This window comes from Tupaia chinensis, unplaced genomic scaffold (assembly GCF_000334495.1).
Source record: "Tupaia chinensis unplaced genomic scaffold, TupChi_1.0 Scaffold000099_1, whole genome shotgun sequence".
Taxonomy (NCBI): Eukaryota; Metazoa; Chordata; class Mammalia; order Scandentia; family Tupaiidae; genus Tupaia; species Tupaia belangeri.
The window spans coordinates 5,672,869-5,696,301 of record NW_006159563.1 but is presented as its reverse complement, the minus strand read 5'-3'; the positions used below and the strand labels follow the sequence as shown (position 1 = coordinate 5,696,301).

At 43.8% G+C, this 23,433-nt stretch overlaps 1 protein-coding gene and 1 long non-coding RNA gene across 2 annotated transcripts in view; both read left to right on the top strand.

Moving 5' to 3' along the window:
- Positions 1-21,428, top strand: part of BHMT (betaine--homocysteine S-methyltransferase) — a 22,258-nt gene extending 830 nt beyond the window's left edge. The window contains exons 2-8 of the mRNA XM_006143523.3: positions 3,996-4,128; positions 8,542-8,660; positions 9,801-9,992; positions 10,425-10,572; positions 16,738-16,920; positions 18,617-18,845; positions 20,811-21,428. Coding sequence (XP_006143585.1) covers positions 3,996-4,128; positions 8,542-8,660; positions 9,801-9,992; positions 10,425-10,572; positions 16,738-16,920; positions 18,617-18,845; positions 20,811-20,997 — 1,191 coding nt within the window. The 3' untranslated portion in view covers positions 20,998-21,428. The remainder of the gene's footprint in view (positions 1-3,995; positions 4,129-8,541; positions 8,661-9,800; positions 9,993-10,424; positions 10,573-16,737; positions 16,921-18,616; positions 18,846-20,810) is intronic.
- LOC114006908 (uncharacterized) lies at positions 10,580-12,300 on the top strand. Its single transcript, XR_003548567.1, has 2 exons — positions 10,580-10,833; positions 11,068-12,300. It is a non-coding gene; the product is annotated as an uncharacterized LOC114006908 (long non-coding RNA).
- Positions 21,429-23,433: the final 2,005 nt, after the last annotated feature.

Here is a 23,433-nt window from a genome sequence, read left to right as displayed (position 1 = left end):
CGCTGCCAGGCCCACGGTACCGCCCCTGAAGGGCCAGGTCGCAGGACGTCTCTGGTCCCGAGTGCCTGCCCTGCTGGGAGCCCATCCCCCACCTGTGCCAGTTTCTATAAGCATGACAACCCACCCCCCCAAAAAAGACCTTCACCTTAGGAAAACAGTTCATTTACTTAACTATTCTAAATGTCGCGCAACAATAGATGCGTGTTGAGATGCCAAATAATTAGAGGCTATTTCCAGATCAAGTAGGTTGAGAATTTCTGCCAATCTAGAAAGCTAAGTGAGTAGCCCATGTAGACTGGAAAAGGTGATTCCTGTGGAGGGTTCATTTGTTTACGTTTTTTCCGATTTGCATGGCCATGTATCCTAACACACTAACTCAACTCAAACTCCGAAAATTTAACATTTTAAAAGATTTTCTAAGCAACACTTGGAAAAAAAAGTTTCCTCAGTAACCTTGTTTCTGAGGATATGTCAGTGTTAAAACATGGACAGTAATATGTCACGCATTTTAGTTTAAAATCAAAATATACATTACAAAGCTAACACATGCTCAATATGAACAATGAGGGAAAAAAGCACAAAGAACAGTGCCTGCTACATTGTGGTGAATATTCTAATAACAAAAATAGGCTGATAACACACATTCAAAAAGTTCATAGAAAATGATATTTAAACGTTTATTTTGAAATCTATGCATAGATTTTTCATAATACATATTTGCCATTAACTTTTTTTTTGAGAGTTTTTTCTTCTTTCTTTTTTTTTCTTTTTTCTTTTTTTTTTTTTTTTTTTTCAGTAATATGTCACGCATTTTAGTTTAAAATCAAAATATACATTACAAAGCTAACACATGCTCAATATGAACAATGAGGGAAAAAAGCACAATTTTTTTTGCTATAGGGTGCCTCTCTGTCTCTGTCAGAGACCCTGAGCGGGTGATTTCTCAGGGGTGATATCTATGGGCAATCCTTTCTTCTCCATTCTCCCCCTGGGATCTTGGCCACACAGGCACACATGTCTGGCGTGTTTTAAGTTGCCAAGTTTGGGAATCGAACTGAGTCCAGGGTTCGGGAATCGAACCGAGTCCACCAACTTAACCACTACACCATCTGCTGGTCCCTCCCATTAACTTTTTAAGACCGCTTGTACTGTTTTGGAATGCTTTTTTACAAAAGCAGTATGTCTTTGTTTATAGTACATTTCAGTTTCTAAAAATCTCTTTAGATGAGGAACAGATAATTCTGAAGTCCAGGTAAATAAAATAAGCCCCCCTGGGGAATGATTTCTCACTCTCCTGCAATCACAAGCACTCTATATCAAACTGAAAAATGAAATATGCAGTAGAATCTAAGAGATAGTATTTCTAGATGCAACTGCTCAACAGATTCGTGGACAGCATGGCGGTTGAATTGCCATTATCCGCACTGTCACCAAATATCAGATTCTTAGCTATGCTGTGTGTTAAGATGTGGTGGGACTGAAGCTTGAAAACACACACCCAATGAGAGCTGCTAAATGCTGGAATGCCATAAATCAGTTCACCCCAAATGACAGTTAATAGCAAGTCAGATTTCATTTATTTCATCCTTGTTCAGGTTTTCCATATAACTGCACTGGCAACAGTTTATATAGTTTTTTTGTTTTGTTCTGTTTTGTTTTTGTTAATTGGGTCATAATGATCAAAGTTGTGGCTTAAGATGTGACAGTTAGGGGCCAGCAGGTGGCATGGTGGTTAAGGTTCTGAACTCCCACATGGCTGTGGTTCAAGGTGCAGACCTGGTGGCTTGCTTTCTCACTTTCTCTTTCTGGTAAGCACACATGCCCTATAGCAAATTTTTAAAAAATAATAATAAATAAAATAAATAACTCTTTTCTAAAAAGTATGGCATTTAGACACATTGTAATCATGAGGAGCATCTAGCATAAAGCTCCCAGTTTATTGCTCTAAGGTGAACATCCCCATTACTGCTTTTTTCTGAGTACCTGCTAGCCAAATAGCATGGGAGGGGACAGTGGAGGGGAAGAGAATTGAAATGGGGGCAGCTCTAAGTAGGTGCTGAGGAATTAGGATGCAGAAATCCTGCAGATGCCTCTCAGAGATTTATGCAACCTTTATTGTTAAATCAGTGTTTTTTTTATCCACCATTATTAGTAATAATTGGAACACAATAGGTAAGTATGTCCCAAGTTACTCGTTTACACAGTGGTTTTAAAGACTGTCCTACCCTCTCTAACCCCATTCAAAATCAGATCTAGACAACACTTAATTAAAGATAGACAACTCAGGGGACCAGCAGTTGGCATAATAGTTATGTTGCTGGACTCCCGTGTAGTCGACCATGGTTCGAGTTCTGGACCCAGTGGTTTAAACTCAGGCCGGCGCGTGTGTGTGCATGCACAAGATCCCGAGAGGAGAATGGAGGAGAAGGGACTCTGGCGTGACCATCCCCCCTGGAGGTGATTTCTTGCTTTCTGTCTCTGTGTCTCTGTCTTTTTTGGCGAACACATGCGCCCTATAGCAAAAACCTCTCCAAAAAAAAAAAAACTCAGGAAGCTCTTTGGTCACCATCTGGGAGATCGTGTGTAAAACACTCAAGATCCTGAGCCTTGGTTCATCATTTATAAAGTCATCATTTGTAAAACCTAAATATGGAGCACCTTTTATTTTTAAAGACCATGATTCTTTGAAATTAAAAAAAAAAAGTTACACTAGAAAATTACTTCCTTATTTCACAAAGCCCTTTAAAAACATTCAACTCCAGTGTATCTATTGAACACTAAGGCCAGGGTAATTACTGCGTATTACTGTAAATAGAGTAAGTATGGTAATAGGAGGAAATCATTTATCAGTACCTTACTTGTCTTTTCCCTGGTCTTGTCTAGAATCAGAATGTGTGTACTCACAGGCTACTGGGCTATACAACACAGCACCTGTTGTGGAAACTGAATTTCAACCCCAAAGATAGATGTCTAAGTGAGTTGGCCACCTCTGTGGTAGTATCATCTTCCGCTTGCCAATGTCTTCTGACTTTTCAGACGTAAAAAGTGCCTTAATAGCATTATATGCCACTCAACTTCAACAATTTTAATCCTCTTTTTAGTTTATCGGCAGAGTAAGAGGACTAGCAGTCACCATTCTAAGAATGTGTTCTTAAGCTTTGTTGAGACTATAAAATAAAATTATTTTGTCCTGTGTGTGTGTGCGTTTTAAGTTTTCAATAGGGTATGTGTGCTTGTTAGAAAGAAAGGGAGAGTGAGAAGTCACCCTTCAGGAGAGATGACTACGCTGCAATCCTTCCTCCTCCATTCTCCTCTCGGGATTTTGGGCACACGTGCACATATGCCCACTGTGATTTCTTCTTTTCCTTTTTAAAAGAGAGATTTTTGCTATAGGGCACGTGTGCTCCCCTGAGGGGATGGCCATGTAGCAATCACTTCTCCTCCATTCTCCTCTCAGGATATTGGGCATGCATGCACACACACCTGGCATGAATTTTAAGCTGTCAGGTTAGGGACTCAAACAGTCGTTGACTACGTGGGAGTCCAGCAATGTAACCATTACACCATCTGCTGGTCCCTACGCCCAGTGTGATTTTCAAGCCACCAGATCCAGGGCTCAGACTGCAAAGTTGGCTGTATGTGATCTAGCCACTTTAATTTCTAGGCCACCTGCAGGCTCTACAATAAAATATTTTAATCGAATCCCTCAGCAGATAGTTCTTCAAACATAATATCCTCTCATAGCATTCTTCAAATAACTCTTTAATGTGTTCTGAAATTCACCTCCCACCTACCACATACACAGGGACATGCAAATTTCCATGATAGGAACATGCTGATTGTCCTACAGGTGGCCACACATTTATGTATAAAATATGCATGCATTTTTTTTCTGAGAATTCTAAAGAAATCACATTCCAAGAATATGTTAACAAAAGTACTGTAAGTAGAAAGCAGTCTTTAGAACTTGAGTAACCCCTCGTCTGTAATTTTAGGGCATTCTGGAACGTTTAAATGCTGGAGAGGTTGTGATTGGAGACGGAGGGTTTGTCTTTGCTCTGGAGAAGAGGGGCTATGTGAAGGCAGGACCCTGGACCCCAGAAGCTGCCGTGGAGCACCCAGAAGCAGGTTGGTACAGAGCTCTATGTGAAGCACAAATCTGGGAGCATGCCTTCAAGCAGACACATTCATGCATGTTTCAGATATGTCATTACCTGTGGGCACTGTGCTTGGTGTGCCCATAAAGGTTTCCATGTTGGATAAGCACAGCTGCACTCCTGTCAGCTCTTAACTTTCTGGCCCCTGCCCCTCACTCCAGATGAATCTAGAACCAGGCTCATTGACTTCCTCTCTGTCCCTCCCTCTCTCACCAATCCAGTGATCCACCTAGCATTGTGCCTACTGATGGCCTTGATCTCGTCTCTAATGAACTTTTCCTCTACCCCCACCCCCGGTGTCCTGCCCCTAGACCTTGTCATCACCGAGAGTGTCCACTTGTGAAATCACCATTATAAGCGCCCTGCCTGGCCACCACCTCCTGTCTTTTCAATTCAGTGTTTGTTATTCATCTCCCCCATATGTCCACCCTTTTCCCCTCACCCACTGTCCGTTCCATGGAGATCACATCACAATTACTATCCTGCAGATAAGCTCTTCTTCTGTTATGTATTCACCAACTAGTTAAATTTATTATTTTCTATAATCCTACTGAAATTCAACTAGTCAAGTAGTATTTAACAACTCAGGTATGTTCTGAGAAACGCATCCTTGGGCGATTTTGTCATTGTGCAAACACCGTAGAGTGCACTAACAGAAACCTAAATGGTATCGCCTACTACGCACCTACACCCTATGGAACAGCCTCTTGTGATCTGACAGGACCACCATCATACACGCGGCCCATCATTGGCGGAAGCCTCAGTATGCTCATGAATAGGGAGACTGTATCTCCCTATTCTGCTCCTTATTCTCACTTAACTTGTTTGACCACAAATCTTTATGGCCAGGAGGGCACGTGGGATGGAACCTGCGGGGATAAATGCTGTCTTCCAAGACAGAGGCCTCTATTATCCTCAAGCAAGGGAGGAATGGGCATTTGTGCAAGCCCAGAGAGTTCAGGGGGGCCCTGCGTTTCCAGAGTTCACCCATATGTCTTCACCCCAGATCTAAGGGCACTATTTCTTCCTAGGCAGGGTCCTGACTTTGGCATAGAGGGCCTGCCTGGTTGAGAATTCAAGCTCTCAGAGCTCTGCTCATAGTCACTCAGCCCTGAGCCGCACGCTCAGCTCTTTCTGCTCTCCGGCTGCAGGAGATGAGTCTTTTATGTGTCTCCCAGGAGCCTCTGGCTTTCATATGTTGCCTTCAACTGGGGTAGTGACCCTTAGCCTTTCACTGTCTTTTTCTAGTGCACTGAGGGTGCCCAGCAACAGCCATCTGAGTCCCTTGTCCTTGTAATTCCTACTTCCCTGGAACCTCAGAAACATCCGAGATAGTACACCTGTTAGTGCCCTCCAAGGGCCGCTCACCCCGAGTCAGCACAGGTGAACAATTGTACCCGTAGAGCGCAGGGATCTGTCAGTGCTGCTCCATCACCAGCGGTGGGTGGGAGCTCCTTACCAGCTGGCGAGAGGGAGACCTGACTCTGAACTGACACTTGCAATTTCCTAGGACTAATCCTGGCTCCGGCTGTTGCAGTCAGGTCACCTAAGAAACCTCAGTCAGTCCTTTTGGGAGCTCTGGAATAGTGCAGGTCCTTCAGAGTTGTCCCAAACTGAAGAATGAGGGAAGGGGGCTGGATCTTTTTGTCCTTCTTCTAGCAAACCTACTGCTGCATGCAAGCCAGCAGCTTCCCACCCCCTCCTCTAGCCCCAAGAGGGGGCTCAGCCTTGGGTTAGACTGTCCCTTTGACCTAAGGCACTTCAGGAGGGTATCTCAGCTGGGAGCCATCAGTAAAGTAAAACTGAGCCTCTGGGTTCTAGGCACACTGTTACCGTCTGCGATGCAAAGAGATGAGGACAGGCTCATCTCAGGTCTTAGCTTCTCCAGGGCCTGAAACCCAGTGTCCTAGTAATTTCCTAGCCCCTGGTGCAGTGACTCCCAGACCTTTGGATTGTATAAGCCTCTGAAACTTCGAAATAAAAAAAATAAGAATTATTTATTTAACTTTATTATTATTATTAAATTTGCTATAGGACACATACACTGACCAGAGAGAGAGAAAGGTAAAGAGAGAAAGTCATCAGCTCCAGGACTCGAGCCATGGTGGATCACGTGGGAGTCCAGCACCTTAACCACCATGCCACCTGCTGGCCTCTCAAAATAAATTTTTGGCAGCTGGTGTAGAATTATTGACTACTTTGACCCCCAACAAAACAAACACCATCTAAGTCTATCATTTTATAAAATAAATATTTTCTTCAAAATTTGCTACAGGGCACATGTGCGTGATCACTGGAGAGAGACAGAGAGGGAGAGAGAAAGTGAGAAAGCACTCCCCCACCCGGGGGGTGGGCAGTGAGGTATGGCCATGCTTCAATTCCTTCTCCTCCACTCTACTCTTGAGATTTTGGGGGGACTTCACATGGCCGGGCTTGTTTCTCAAGCCGCCAGTTCAGAACTGGAACCACAGAGTTGGTCATATGAGATCTCGCTGCCATAACCACCATGCCACCTGACTGGCCATAAAGTAAGTATTTTCTATCTAATCACAGGGTTACTCAACAAGGTTACTCAATAAGAATCAGTTGGGGGGACCAGCGGTTAGCGTAATGGCTATGTCACTGGACTCCCATGTAGTTGACTGTGGTTCGAGGTCCGGACTGGGTGGCTTAAACTCACACCGGGTACGTGTGCGTGCGTGCCCAAGATAATGAAGGAGAAGCAACTGTGGTGTGACCATCCCCCTGGGGGATGATTTCTCGCTTTTTGTCTCTGTCTATCTGGCAAGTGCAAGCACCCTATAGCAAAAACCTCTCCAAGAAAAAAAAAAGAAAAAGAATCAGTTGGGAAGCCTTTAAAAAAAATGCCTGTGTCCCCCACCAACCAAATAAATTAGAATATCTGCGGTTTTGACTTTTGTATCCATAAGATTTTAAACTTATGGGCAATCTAATGAGCAACCAGCATTTGGGACCACTATTTTAGAGTAAGGATAATTCTTTAAGTTGAATACACTTAACTATACGGAAAGAAAACACACACACTGTCTTTTCCTCAACTGATGAAACTGCCACTTGGCATTTGTCCATGGACCTCTGTTTGGGAAACTTACCCCAATTATTCTACTCTGCTACCATTATTATCTTTCTTTTTTTTCTAATTATTTTATTTAACTTCATTTATTTATTTTAATTTGACCAGAGAGGGACAGAGTGTGTGTATATGTGTGTGCGTGAGAGAGAGAGAGAGAAAGCAAGCCGCCAGGTCAGGGACTCAAACCATGGTGGGCCATGTGGGAGCCCAGTGCCCTTGACCACCACGCCACCTGCCCGTCCCAGAATTATCTTTCAAAAACACCAGGCTGATCACATCACTCGATTGCTAAAAACCTTAGATGTCTCCTCAGTACCCGTGGTCTAAAGCCTAGACTCCTTGAGATGATGCGCTGGGCCATTTTTCTTTGTCCTCCCGCCTTCCTTACAACTGCACCTCCCAGCACTCTTCTTCTTTTTCTTCTTTTCTTCTTTTTTAATGCAATTGCCAGAGGATGAGTGTACTTCCCAGAGAGAGAGACAGAGAAAGAGAGAAAGTACCCCCAACAGATCACACCACAATTCTTTTTCTTTTATTTCTCCATCCCAGGATTTCACTGCGCACATACATGTACCTGGGATGTTTGTCAAGGGGCTAGGCAGGACTCGAACCATAGTCAGCCATGTGGAACCCAACTCCCCATGCACAGGGCTTGATCACTGCACTGTGGGTCTGGTCCCCAACACTTCTTTAATATGTCCTCATCTCCAGCTGCTTACACTACTCGCCAGTCCCCCAGATGCGAAGCCCGTTCCTGCCTCCTGGTCTTTGCTCAGGCTGTCCCCTCTGCCAGGACTGCCCTGCCACACCATCTCTGCCTGGCAAAAATGCTGAATTCTTCCAAGTGCAGCTCAGATGATTCCTTCTCTCAGGGACCTTGGCCCCTGTTGTTACCCCATGTCCATGGCAGAAATACTCCCACCTTCCTGCAGAGCCCAACCACACAGTGCTGTCACCAGTCATTCCTGGACAGACGGCAAAGTTCTTCAAGGACAGGACAGTAGTCCAACCTTGTATCCGTAAGTGCCTTCCACAAATACAGTCAATGAAGGATGGACGCAATGGACGATGAACAACATGAGCAAGCGCAGGGCTGCAAGCACCCCCAACATCGATCCACAGAGTGGTAGCAGGTTTGAGAAGTTGCCAAGAGAGCCCAGAGCTGCTTCTCATTAGCCCCAACATGTTCAAGTCCCAAGCAGTCATTTTCATGTTTATCTGACAGCTTTTTGAAACACTGTGGCTTAATAAACTGATAAGACTTATATTTTTTCTCTTGCAATCTCCCAGTTCGCCAGCTTCATCGAGAGTTCCTCAGGGCTGGGTCGAATGTCATGCAGACCTTCACGTTTTATGCCAGTGAGGACAAGCTGGAGAACAGGGGCAACTACGTTGCAGAGAAGTTCTCAGTGAGTAAAACCATCCCTGGAACGCTTAGAAAGGCACTGTAGACATGGATTCTGTCACTGGAGTTCTTGTAGGGGAAAATGTTATCAAAAACAAATATGTTATGAAAAACCTTATCAAAATTTTGGTTCTTTTTTTTTTTTTTAATGGTTTCACTTCTAATACTATAAAAATGGCAGATGTGTGTATAACACATCTGAGTTTTAAACTAAAGTCCCCTCAAGTTAGCAGAAAGGCATTTCATGAAGCAGATTAAAGAAGAGGTATTTACATCAAAAGAGGGCTGGCTCTTGGGTGTGCGGTCCACTCGATAGTGGTATGTGTGGGTGGCCCTGATTTGACCATGATGCAGTGCATAGATGTTTTGGGGAACCACATCTTACCCCAAATTTATACAGCTACTATAATAAATCAGAAGTGATAACAGAAGAGATATTTAATGATTAATCATTCTCCCATCCTTGACCGACTACGTGAGAAAGGGGGTAGCCTGAAAAATCGGTCCTTATGGTCTCCCACTGTGGCACTGTGCAAGGGAACAATGGCCAGCACTAGCAGCTGGTGACCTGCAGGATGGCCTGACTCAGCTACCACTACCCATCAGCGGTCAAACACCTTCACCTCTAAGACGAAAGCCCATGAGGCTGTGTGACCTGAAGTGCTGGGTCTGGGATTTTCACTTGTTTTTTGAGTATAAGGATCAATTTTTAATGCCTAAATAATTAGCAAACACCTTACCAGTTACGCATTTATCAGTGAATGAGAAAATACATAATGACACAAAGTCCTGAATTCTGTAGTCATGTTAATTGAATTTTAATCTTATTAATCATAAAAGCAAACCTGCGTAATCAGCACCGTCACTGCTGTTTTCTAAGTCTGTTCTAACCGCAGCTTAGGCATTGGCGATATCAGATCCGGTCCTTGTCTGCAAAACCTTTCACCCTCTCACAGATGGCTGATCTAATGTTACATCATGGGTACTGCAGAGATTGTTATGACAGTTATCTTTGCATCTACTCACCTTAGGGGGAAGCATCACCATGGTAAACATATAACTGAGGTGTGTGCATTTGAATAATGACTTGACTTGACTTTCACATGAGAACTTAAGTGTATCACCCTATACTCATCCATTTTAGGGGCAAAAAGTCAATGAAGCTGCTTGTGACATTGCCCGGCAAGTGGCCGACGAGGGAGACGCTTTGGTAGCAGGAGGCGTGAGTCAGACACCTTCATACCTTAGTTGCAAGAGCGAAGCTGAAGTTAAACGAATATTTCAGCAACAGTTAGAGGTCTTTATGAAGAAGAATGTGGACTTCCTGATTGCGGAGGTAAAGACAGTTGTGATCAAAGATCAAATCATTGCACTCCACATATTTCCTCACCTTGCTCTTGTGAGGACTGGGTGGGGTCAGGTGCCATCATGACTAGCAAGAGTAATGTTTAGTTTCTGGAATCTTTTTTCAACTTAAGCCTTCTGCTATATTTGACTGACTTAATCCCATAGATTGGGCAGTCCGAAACGTCACAACATACTTCTGCACAGAAAAGCACATCATGACTTTCCTGATGACCCCATAGTTTCCCAGACCTTTTGGCTGCAATTCAAACCAGTGACTGTTTTATTTTATTCTGCTCAAAAGCTGCCAGTGGATCACAACTGATGAATACTCACCAAGGAAAATTTATTAAGCAATAGGATATGGTTTGAACTTGTTTTGGAAGAAACAAGATTAACCTACTCTACCCTGAACTCATTTCAGTACTTTGAACACGTCGAAGAAGCTGTGTGGGCAGTCGAAGCCTTGAAAGCATCTGGTAAGCCCGTGGCAGCGACCATGTGCATCGGCCCAGAGGGAGATCTGCACGGCGTGCCTCCCGGCGAGTGCGCCGTGCGCCTGGTGAAAGCAGGTGATGCCAGATTTCTGCCCCTTTGCAATTAGTGAGTTGGAAAAAACATACAAATGCGCACCCATCTGTGAATCAGTGCATACTACCTTTGTTAGCAGGAAGTCATCGATTTACTTTTTTTGAATAGTGGTAAAATTATTATTAAATCCCAAAGGGAAAAAAAGGCTTAAGAACTACACGTGCGCACACACACCAGTCTTTGAAATGGGCAGCTCAGCCTCTGCTGGAGATTTAACACCTAGAAAGGAGAAGACTGTTTTGGTAAGTTAAAGGAAGCATTGGGGGACCTGCAGATGGCATAATGGTTATGTCACTAGACTCTCATGTGGTCAACCACAGTTTGAGTCCCGGATCCAGAGGCTTAAAATTCCTGCCGTGCATGTGTGCGTGCGTGCCCAAAATCCCAAGAGGAGAATGGAGGAGAAAAGATTGCAGTATGACTATCCTCCCTGGGTGGGGAGTGATTTCTAGTTTTCTGTCTCTCTGTCTTTCCAGTGAGTGCACATGCCCTATAGGAAAAATCTCTATGAAAAAAGGAAGAAGTGTTGGAATAAATTACATTTTCTTTTGCACGTACCTCACAAGTCTGAGTCTTTAAACATTAATAACTTTAAAGTTAGTTGCCCCTCTCTGCCAAAATTTTTCTAATCTCATAAGTGACTAGTATGCTTTGCACTTTGTAATTGGTATAATGAATCAAAAAGATCTTCAGTATGAAATACTGTCTCGCTTTAAACCCAGGGAATAACTGTGTGTCAGCAGAAGAGTCTGACTCACTCTGTGTAATAGGGAAATTCTGACTGGCTAGTTGTTTAATAGCATTTTTATCCAACTCCTGATTTTTCATGAAAGGCACTTTCCTACTTGTCATTACCAGGAACATATTTGGATTCATGAATAATATTGTATAATCCTAATTTTTTTATGAGAAATATAAAAATAGGGAGAAGCAAGTTTACTTTCGTTGAAAAGGTCAGAGAAGGCCTTCATCATCCCCATGGTTCATTGACAAGGATGCTCGGCCTGCTCTTCACACCTCCCTCATTGTCTTGTTCAAGTTGATAGCCACAGTTTTTGATACCACTGCCTCTGGTTTTATTCATCATAGCATTTCCTTCTTAGTTTTCTAATGAATGTCTAACCCTGTCACTAGACTGTAAGATCCATAAAGGCCAGGACTATGTCTGTTTGGTTCGGCACTGAGCGCCCTGTACCCAGCAAGGCACCTAGCACGTAACAGACCTTTAATTAATATCTGACTGACAGATCTCATTCATCTTCCAATATTTAGTTAAAATTCTACCTGCCTGTATCCTTACATAATCATTGCTATTCCCTCCTCTCAGCTCTCTGGCACTTTCTGTTTAGACAATACATTTAGGATATTCTCAGTCAATATTTTCAGTCTGTGAGAATGTTAATAGGTTTGTATGGTCAAATACACCTAGAAAATGCCTTTTTAAACCAAGTTGAGCAGTATCATTCTTGTGGAGCTTGCTAGTCTTTTATGGCAGTCTCCAAGAAGAGGATGTAGTGAATAGCTCCAGTTTCACTTAATCGATCACGGGACCTTAGTTTCATGGACCAGACTTTGGGAAGCCCTGTCACACACACACACACACACACACACACACACACATAGTCATCAGAAAAGTCATGAGGTATTTTTCTGTTTTTATATGCAAATATATATACATAATTTTATGTCTATAACTTCTCACAAGAAGATTTACAGATATCTAATAAATAGTCAACATACGATTAACTCATTAGTGTAATGAAATTAAGCAATGTATGAGACTCTCTGGCAACACAAAATGAAAAAAAGAGAGAAGAGAAAGAGAAGTGGTCAAGGTCCAATGGAAGATGTTAAGCAAGCTGTTGAATATACACCTGTGAACCAATTATATGTGAACCAAAATGTATTTTGGTTCACATATAATTAAAAAAGCAATGATTGCAAAGAAAGGTTTTTTTTTTTTTGACAAAAAAAAAAAAAGGACCAGATTAGAGAGAGAAACTTGGGAGAGATCCAGATAGAGGTGGTACTTAAAGATCTGAGAGTAAAAGGGAATTGGAGAAGACAAGATGACGTGGTGAGATCCTTGGATGCGACAGAATGGAATTTCAGCCTTGAGGACACACACACACACATGCACACACGCAGCCAGGGGGTAGAAGCAACACTCAGCAATGTGTGGGCAGTCTCAGAAACTAAGAGAAGGGTGTGCAGTGAAGGAGGAAGTGGTCCACTAGGTTGAATGCTAGGTCGAGTTCTGCTGATACATTCAGTACGGTGAGAACAGAGGAGCCACTGCCGGATTTGACAAGATCAAGGTCATTGGTAACCTTGACGAAAGTTGCTGTCAGGAGAATGAATGAACAGTGAGGCCTAGTTGGAACAAGAATGAAGAGCTAACTGCACACCTCGCCCATTGGGTATCACTGAGACTTTTGCCACTGAGCACCGGATGGCACAAGTTGTGGCCTCAGCTCTGCTGCTTCTGGGATCTGAAAGTTGGTGCCATTTTTACTTCATCCTGACCAGCTCTTGGTATCTCTATGTCCAAGACATAATATCCTAGGCCATAGTCCATCAGAAATCCTTTTTGGGGACAGCCAGGTGGCGTGGTGATTAAGACTGCTGGATCCTACATAGCTGACTATGGAGTTTGAGTCCCAGACCCAGCATCTTGAAAAACATGCTGGGCGCATGTGTGTGCATGCTCAAAATCCTGAGAGGAAAATGGAGAAGAAAGGATTGCAGTGTAGTCATCCCTGCTGTGTGGTCAACCTCCTCCTGGGGCATGCTTTCTCACTTTCCCTCTCTCTCACTGTCTGTCACTCTCTGTTTCTCTCTGGCTAGTGCACACACCCTATAGCATTTAAAAAAAAATCCTTTTTGGAGGTAGAAATAACCCAAGGCCCCATCAATATATGAATGGATAAACAAAATGTGGTGTATTCATAGAATGGAATATTATTCAGCCATTAAAAAGGAGTAAAGTTCTTATACATGTTACAACAAGAGTAGACCTTGAAAACATCATGCTAAGTGAAATAAGCCAGTCACAAAAGAACAAATATCATGATTTCACTTACGTTAAATATCTGCAATGAGTATATCCACAGAGACACAACATATATTAGAGGTTACCTTGGCTAGGGAGAGAGGACAAATTGGCAGCTATTGCTCAAGGGGTCTAGAGATTGATTCTTTGGAGGCAATTTTGTAAATAGTGATGATGGTTGTATAACATTATAAATGTAATGATTGTCCACTGAAGCTTATATTTAAAGCTTTAAAATAGCAAATTAGATGTGATATATATTGGCTCATCAGAAAAGTCATGATGTATTTTTCTATGTTTTTCTATGCAAAAATGTGTCATGATTTTTCATATGACCCAATATTTTATCAAAAAATTTTAAATCCAGGGGTAAAAAAGGAAAAGTTCTATTTGGGACGTCCTCCCATTTTGAGAGGTTGGAATAAAAAAAAGATAACGTCCTGTTACTTTCTCAAAGTATCTGGAGAAGGGACCAGCAGTTAGTGTAATGGCTATGTCGCTGGACTCCCACATAGTCGACCGCGGTTCGCATCCCGGACCAGGTGGCTTAAAACTCACACTGGGCGTGTGTGCGTGCGTGCCCAAGATCCCGAGAGGAGAATGGAGGAGAAGGGATTGCGATGTGGCCATCCCCCATGGGGGGTGATTTCTCGCTTTCTGTCTCTCTGTCTCTGTCTGTCTGTCTGGCGAGCGCACGCGCCTTATAGCAAAAAGCTCTTAAAAAGAAAAAAGTATCTGGAGAAGAAAACTTCCAAAATTACATCTAATAATTGCCACAAAAAATCTATTTTGGTTCACATATAATTAAAAATGCAATGACTGCAAAGGTTTTTTTGGACAAAAAAAAAAGGAGATGGTTAAAAAATTTTTTTTGTTTTTTAAGGTTTTCACCACAGGATGTATGTGTTCACTGAGAGATCGAAAGAGAGATACCAAGACAGAGAGAAATCACACACACCTCCTAGGAGGATGGGCCCACAGCAATCTCTTCTTCATTCTCCTCTCGGGATTTTGGTCATGCATGTACACGTACACAGCGTGATCTGCTCTTTAAGCCACTGAGTCCAGGCCTCGAACTGCTGTCTGCCATGTGGGAGTCCAGCGTCTTAGCCACCATATTCCTGCCAGCTACTTAAAACCTGTTTTAATCTCACTGAATCAAGCTTCACAGCAACACATTTTACATGAAAGCTTTGAGATGACAATCTCATACAGTTGTGAGTCTGGGAAGGCTAAAATGGGAATGGGAAGCTTATCAAATGACTGGTAGGAGGCTGGCTCCATAGCATAGTGGTATAGCAGTCCACAGACTGCTCAAGAGAAGCCGGATCCCACATGGCGACTGCAGTTCGAATCTCCAGCCAGGTCAGTCTGAAACACTCTGGGCATGCACACAATTGGCCACAACATAATGGGGAGGAGGCCTGGAGTAGGGGGATGGTGGCATGACCAGACCCTCTGGAGGATGCTTATCTTCCTCCCTCTCACGTGGTGCCTATGAGTACTTCATCGTGAATTAAAAAAAAAAAAAAAAAAAAAGGCTGATAGGCTGTTGACCACATTGAGAAGCTAAAGTCAAAGGATTTTTGATATTTTCTTTTTGAACCACAATTTCTACACACAAAACACATTTCTAAGAAGCACTTTTCCTACATTACCTTCTGTTGTTATGCCCAAGGAGGCCAGTCACGTTATTAAACTGATCTGGTCAAAGGGAGCATTTACTGACAGCTCGCAGGAGCGGTATGGTAAACACAAAAGCTATCTAGCAGCTGGGAGAGCTGAAAAATGATTGTGCTTGCAACATAATGTCAGACATTGAAAAATAGACTAGTAAAAGTTGAAGAAAAGAAAACTAATAATGATTAAAAAAAAAAAAAAGATGGACAGCCAAATGTGCACAAATGACACTTCAATTATACCAGACTCTTCAAAGCACTTCTCACAAAAAGCACTTCCTGTATCCTGGTAATTATTCTCACTCAAAGGTAAGAAGTGCTAAACCTCCGATTCATCATTCCAAACAAAGCTCTCCAGGCCAGCCAGGGGCACAGTGGTACCACAGTGCTCTCTCCAATGCTGGACCCACGTAGGAAGGTCCTGGATTCACATCCTGACACCTCCCTATAGACTCAGGGGGAAAAGGTGGGTTCCCAAAATCCCGGCTGAGTGAGTGTGAATCACAATGTGAATACCCCATTAGAGGTACTTCTGCTCTTTTCTCTCTCTGAAAAAAATAAACAAATGCACATATAAAAAAAAAATTGGACCAGCAGTTGGCATCATGATTAAGGCAGCTGGATCCCGTATGGCCAACTGCATAGTTCAAGTCTCAGGCTTGATGGCCTGAAAAACACATAGGGCGCATGTGTGTACATGCCCCAAATCTCAGAGGAGAATGGAGGAGAAGGGATTACAGCATGACCATCCCACCTAGGGGATGCTTTCTCACTTTCTCTCTGTCTCTCTCTGGCGAGTACATTCACCCTACAGCAAAGTTGAAAATATTGGGTTATCGGAAAAGTCATGATGTATACATCATAATGATAGTAATAAGTAGTAGGGGGCAGCAAGTGGCATGGTGGTTGGGGCATTAGACTCCCACATGGCTGACTGTGGTTTGAGTCCCAGAACTGGTGGCTTGCTTTCTCACTTTCCCTTTCCCTCTCTCTCTGTCTCTCTCTGGTCGAATAAACAAAAAATAAAGTAAATAATTCTTTTAAAAATAATAATAGAGATCATCAGATGGTGTAATGGTTAAGTCACTGAACTCCCACATGGCCGACCACAGTTCAACTACTGGACCCAGTGCCTTCAAACTCACACCAGCATGTGTGTGTGGGTGCCCAAGATCCTGAGAGAATAATGGAGAAGAAGGGATTGTGGCATGGCTATCACCCCTGGGGGGGGGGGGATATTTCTCGCTCTCTCTCTCCAGCAAGAGCACATGCCCTATAGTGAACGTCTCTTTTAAAAATAGTTCAATAATAATAATAAGTAACTTCCTGATGAAGCAAAGAGAGTTGGGCCTACTTTTATCTGGGGCACCCACCCCTAAGCACTCCTAGAGCTAAAACATTCTTCCCACCTGCAGGAGCCTCCATCGTTGGCGTGAACTGCCACTTCGACCCCACCATCAGTTTACAAACAGTGAAGCTCATGAAAGAGGGCTTGGCGGCTGCCCGACTGAAAGCCCACCTGATGAGCCAGCCCTTGGCCTACCACACTCCTGACTGCAACAAACAGGGATTCATTGATCTCCCGGAATTCCCCTTTGGTAAGGCGGGCCTTTGTAAATAGTCTCTCTAGCTCTGTGTGAGAAATGTCAAAATTATAGCCAGAGAGGTTTTGTCATAGTAAAGGAACGGCTGCACCTTTCCTAGTTCTTGCCCCTACTTTCTCTGTCTCCTGCAGCTAAACACCCTTGACATTAGCCAGTAGTAGAAGGAAAAGATGGGACCAGCTAGCAAAAAGGACCACGGACCTTCAGTGTCAAATCTGCACTGAGTCGGTCTCTAAACAGATAGTGCATTAGTCAGACTTGCAGGAGGGTAAGGAGAACACCACCCTCTTGGAGGGAAGTCAGCAGAGATTTGGTTCTGGGTGCAGCTCAGAGTTGTATGACTTTAGGAAAATCCTGGAATTCCACCATGGCTTAGCTTACTTACGATAAAAATAAGGTTAGGCCAGTTGTGTCCAAAGTCCTTTCCTCCTAATTTGAAGACTGCTCAGATACTCCAGGTATTTTGGCACGGGGGGACGATACCATCACTTGGGCACTGTATGAGAAATTTTAATGAAGAGACCAAACACATGACGGCAGGGATAATTTGTAGTCTAGTCAGGGATAAAGCCTCTCAGTATGTTTGAGTAGTGGGGGTGAGTCCATCTCAAAAATCAAGCCAGAAGCCCAGCCCCCGTGGTACAGTCAGTAGATACCAGACTGCAGAGCTGGGAACCACATGGGACCACAGTTTGAGTCCCCAGCCTGAAAGCACCATGAGCACACGCATGCCCAGCATGCTGGCAAGCTGGAGGGCTGGAGAAAGAGGATAGAGGTATGACTGAGCCTTGTGAAAGGTGCCCCTCTCTGTCATGCACACACGTGCTCTACCTGTTTTTGTTTGTTTATTTTTTAATCAAACCAGAGAGGTAAGCAGGGGCAGAGCATGGCCAGTTTTCGATTCTATTCTAAGGTCCTTCCTCTATATCCTCTAACCTATGGGCAACCTCAGAGAAGTAAGATATTATAAACTATAATCACACTGAATGAACCAGTGAGAAAGTGTGATAAGGCATTATTTACTGCTGTAGAATATATTAATGCAAAATTTAATGACCTAAACATGTGTATTATCTCATAGTTTCTGTAGGTAAAGAATTCAGTGGTTTTGGTTCAGGTGTCTGGAGAGGCTGCAGTCCAGACACTGGCCAGAGCTATCATCATCTTGGGCCTGATGGGCGCTGGGGGACCTGTTGAAAAGCTCATTCCTTTGGCTGTTGGTAGTTGGTGTCAGGGTCTTGCTGCCTGTTGATTGGAGGCCTTGGTTCTTCAGCTCATGGGCCTTCCCACTGTGAGGCCTGGGTGCTCTCACCACATGGCAGCTGGCTCCCCCTGGGTGAGTGCTCCAAGAGAGAACAAGACAGAAGCCATGTTTTCATACCCTAGCCTCTGAATTCACATGCCATCTTTTGCCATGTTCTGTTGGTCTCATACACCAACCTGACACAGAGCAGGAGGGGACAGCACGGGGCCACCAACGTCAGAGGGCAGGGAGCACTGAGAACCCTCGTGAAGGCTGGATACCACGGCACACCAAACCGCACAAGCACAAAGTACCTAATCATTTAAAAACTAACCATTGAATGTTGACCACTTGTTTAATTCATTTATTGAAAATAACATACTTACTAAAGCTATGCATCTTGAATTTTTTCATAAAAAGAATTCAGCATAATGCCATTTCTTACAGGACTGGAACCCAGAGTGGCCACCAGATGGGATATTCAAAAGTACGCCAGAGAGGCCTACAACCTGGGGGTCAGGTACATTGGCGGGTGCTGCGGATTCGAGCCCTACCACATCAGGGCAATTGCAGAGGAGCTGGCCCCAGAGAGGGGATTTTTGCCCCCAGCTTCAGAGAAACACGGCAGCTGGGGAAGTGGCTTGGACATGCACACCAAGCCCTGGATCAGAGCGAGGTAAGGACCTTTAGACTCCATTTGCTAACCCAAACACATTCAGATTTTGAATATGTCCATGCGAGGCCATTAGAAAGAGTTCAACTTGTGTTGTATGATGAGGAAGAGTCAGTCAGCCTTAAATTCTGAAACCGTGATGCTTATAAAGCATCCTATGGGGTGATTTCTGGAGAAGGCTGTAAGGAGATGGAATGAAAATAAGGTTAGTGTCAGTGACCTAGTAAAACACCATCCATGTGGTGAATACTAACATTGAATCCCATCGATTTTTAAGAAGTAAGTAGGACCTAAGTTTAACAAGTACTAATCCACTCTCTGTTTCATGTCAAGCACGATTTTCGAGCTGGGAATATAGTGGTAAATGAGACTGGCCAGCTCTTTGCCCTCAGAGCTTACATTCCAATAGTGGAGATGAATAATTACCAAGGAAACAAACAGTAAGTCAGGCACGTGCAGGGCCCTGGGAATACAGAAGTGAAAAGCTGTGACCTCTGGCTTAGACTCTCAGTCTCCAGGGGAAACTGGGTAGGAAAGCCAGTGCATAATACTGTGGGAACTGCTTCAGCAGAGGCAAGGGTAAAGTAACAAGAGGAAAGAATCGCTGTCCCGCCCAGTAGAAAGGTACTGGAGAAGAAGGGTTATTGGGGCTGGGTTTTAAGGGCTAAACAGGTTTCCAGTAGGTGAGAATAAAGGGGATGAGAGAAGGAGAAGGAGCAGAAGGAGCCCATTCAGGTGCACTTAGCGGACATTGACGGGGCACCACTGTCAGCCACTGTTGTGGGTACTGAGACTACAAGCTGGAGAAGGCTCAGCCCTGTTCCCCAGGAGTGGACACTGTTGTTAGCAAAGCAATAAGCAAGTAAGGGCGAATGGGAAGAGCAAGTTCAAGGATGAAAATCTGCGCCAGGGAGAGGGGGCTGAAGTGGTTCCCCAAGGGTTTCTCGCCGCTGTTGCCTGAGCTGTAGGTCGAAGGACGAATTACATCACTAGGCGAAGGAATGGCCGGATGGAGCACACTGAGGGTGCAAAGTGCAAGGTGTATTGAGAACCTAGCAGTTTTAGAATACCAGAGCCCAATTTGATAGACACTTTCCAAGAAGTGAGATTATTCTCATGAGCTCGTAGGATCTTATCCCAAAGGCGGCAAGGGAGGGTTTCATGTGACCCAGGATGAGGATAGATGTGTGAATCAGAAAAGTGAGAAAGCCTGGCTAGAAGGGACACCAGGCCCTGAACTAAGAGGAGGCCATGGGAACTGGAAGGCCAGAGACAGAAGTTGAATCCACTGAGTCACAGGCAGGGGCATAAATCTGTGTGTGGGAAGAGCCAAGATGTGAGACGCAGCTGGTTCCTGAGGTAGAGCCAGATGTGAGGTGGGAGAGGAAGCAGGCCAGATGTGATGTGGGAGATGAATCAGGAATGGGTGGAAAGTAGCCTGATTGTGGGCTGGCTAAGTCTTGACACAATGGTCATGGACTACTGAAGAGAAGTTAGATCTCATTTAGCAACCATGGTTCAAATCCCCAGCCCGATCAGCTGAAACACACCGAGCACGCAGGCAAGTGCCCTCGATCCCACAGGCATGAGGACTGAAGGAAGGGGGTCACCTCATAACCAGACCCTGCCGAGGGTGCTCCTCTCTGCCTCTTCCTGTCTCTCTTCCTCTCTCTCTCTCGGTCATGTGTGTGCCTGTTCTCTCTCGGTCATGTGTGTGCATGTACTCTCTCGTGAATGAAAAGAAAATGGCCTGATTTTAAATTCTTGGCTTTTGATCCCTTAGATACGTATTAATATATTAAAAGAAGAAATTCAAAGTAATATGAGACCTGAGATTCAGGAGTGGAGGAGGAGGTTTTATTTAGATTAATAGTGCGTTTTACCAGATGGTCTCTGAGGGCGTCATCCAGCTCAGTGACAGAGACATGCTCGGGAAATAGTCTGACCCTGTGTGTTCTGTTCTCACAGGGCCAGGAAGGAATACTGGGAGAACCTTCGGATTGCCTCAGGGAGGCCCTACAACCCTTCCCTGTCGAAGCCAGATGCCTGGGGTGTGACCAAAGGGGCAACTGAGCTGATGCAGCAGAAGGAAGCCACGACTGAGCAGCAGCTGAAAGAGCTCTTTGAGAAACAGAAATTCAAATCTGCACAGTAGCCGTAGTGGCACATCTTTCTGTGAATCCTGCTGTCTGGGCCCAGTTCCTACAAATAAGGACACAATGGGTAGAACAGCAATGCTCGTATTCATGCCAGTCCTCACATACAACTGGCAGTAGCTAAATGAAGTAGATAGCACTGGACAATTTTGAAAGTATGTTTTAGACGTTTACTTTAGAAAGAAAATAAGTACAGGGCAAACCCTAAACAGGTTTACTGAGCCCCCACCACGCTCAGGTTTTATGGAAATCACTGCAACAAAGACAAGCAATCCAGACATTAGTCCCACTTCAAGTCGGTAGGCTAGCAAGGAGGGCCAGCCCTGAGCTGTCAGCAAGGACTCTGCACCTGGCCAGGGGCTTTGAAGTGCTGCCAAGCAGCTCCCAAGCTCCTTTGAACAGAGACACAATGTAGATCATTCTGATTCAGTAAAACACATACAACCATCAAAATGAAATGAATAGTCCATCCTGGTATATTCTCCTCTATTCCTCTTATCCTGTTTTATTAATAAAACATATTGGTTGGGACCCTTCTAATTGGTTTGTGTGACTCATTCATGGGTTTTGACCCACTGTTTGAAAAACAGTGCTATGGGACTCTTCAGGTATGGGGATCAGCCTATATAGATTTATTTTCATAAGAACAGCAGCCATACAGAGCCTGATCAATAAGTATCTGAAGCTCAAAGCCCTGTGGTCAGAATTCCTGAGGTCCGTTTCCTGGCCTATTCCTCCACCAGAAACAGGATACCAAAGGAGAGCTGGAAGGAGGAGAGAGGGGTACCCCTAGCCCTCTCCAGCATGCCGCACACTGCGTCTGCCGAAGTGCCTCCAGCCAGTCGGGCTGAGCAGCTGTGAGCTTGGTTTTTAAAGCTACCAGAGAAGCTTTTTTATCAGAAAAAATAGTTTCTTCAAACTCTATATACATTTCCTAGGTCGAGGACTAAACTATATTTACTTGGTACATTAACATCTACTCTCCTGACAATGCAAGACTGTTAGAATCAACATGGCTACCTTTAATGTATTAGAAGAGAATTCATGCTGCTTTCTGAACATTCTTGGATTGGTTGCACTGTTTCGAAACTGAAATTTTTCTCCAGCTATTAAAAGAGAAATGAGACTACCTTAGTTGTATATTTCTACAATTTGCTAAGGCCTGTATGAAATCTCTGTATCTCAGTTTCACCATCCATTAAAAAAAAAGTAACAATACTACCTACCTGCTTCACTGACATGGTGGAATTTGGGGAAAAGAAGTTTCCAGAATTTTATTACTAAGAGCATTACCAATCCATTCTTCCTCACACAATGCAAAGAAATGGAGCCAAAGCAGCACAACTTACAGACGTTGCACATGGTGAAAATGAAATGAGTGCACTACTTTAGCAAAGTTGCTAGCTGCAATTTCTCATATTCTCTAATCAAGTTCCATATTTAATATTATCATTAACAGATGATAGACACTTTATTGGATTTACTATTCTTTTTAAAAGAATTATTTATTTAACATTTATTTATTTATTTATTTATTTATTTATTTTAATTTGACCAGAGAGATGCAGAGGGGGAGAGAGAGAGAAGCAAAGTGAAAAAGCAAGCCACCACATCTGAGACTCAGAGGTCAGCCGTGTGGGAGTGTCCAGTGCCTTAACCACCACACTACCTGTGGGTTCCAGATTAGTAATTCGTATACTACACAAGATGTATATCACTTTAATATTCTTTTTTTTGGGGGGGGGGATTTGTGTTGTGGAGTGAGTGTGCTTGCCAGAGAGATAGAAAGCGATAAATAACTCCCCGGGGGGGGGGGGGGATGGCCATGCCACAATCCCTTCTCCTTCATTCTCCTCTCAGGATCTGGGGCATGCACGCACACGTGCCTGGTGTGAGTTTTTAATCCTCAGGGTCCAGTACTTGAACCGCGTAGGTTATGTGGGAGTCCAGCAACATAACCATTATGCCATCTGTTGGTCTCCACTTTAATATTCTTTTCAGAGCTTTATTGTTAGGCAAAATATCATAATCTTTAATCATCTTTATAAGATTAATATACATAATTTTCCCCACAATAGAATCTGTGAAGAGATTCTTGAATTAAATTGTGTGTCAACACTGCCGCCCAGTGGTATATTTCATCTTTTGACATTCAGCCTTGCCTCTAAGCATACTCAGTTGATTTCCAGAAATCTTATTCATTGAAAGGAAAGGCTCATTTATTACCTAAGTGTTAAGGGCATGACTGTTAAGGTAGGACCAAGTTGCGAAGCATTTCGTGCTAGGTCACAGCTGCCAAGAAAGGTGACTTTAGCTTAGCCTCTTGGTAGAGGAGAGGGGAACCAGGACAGATGGAATCACCCAACAGCCAGGAAATAAAGGTCCTTAGTGTTCCTCAGAGTTGACATAAACTCACTGAATAAATCATTTCCTGC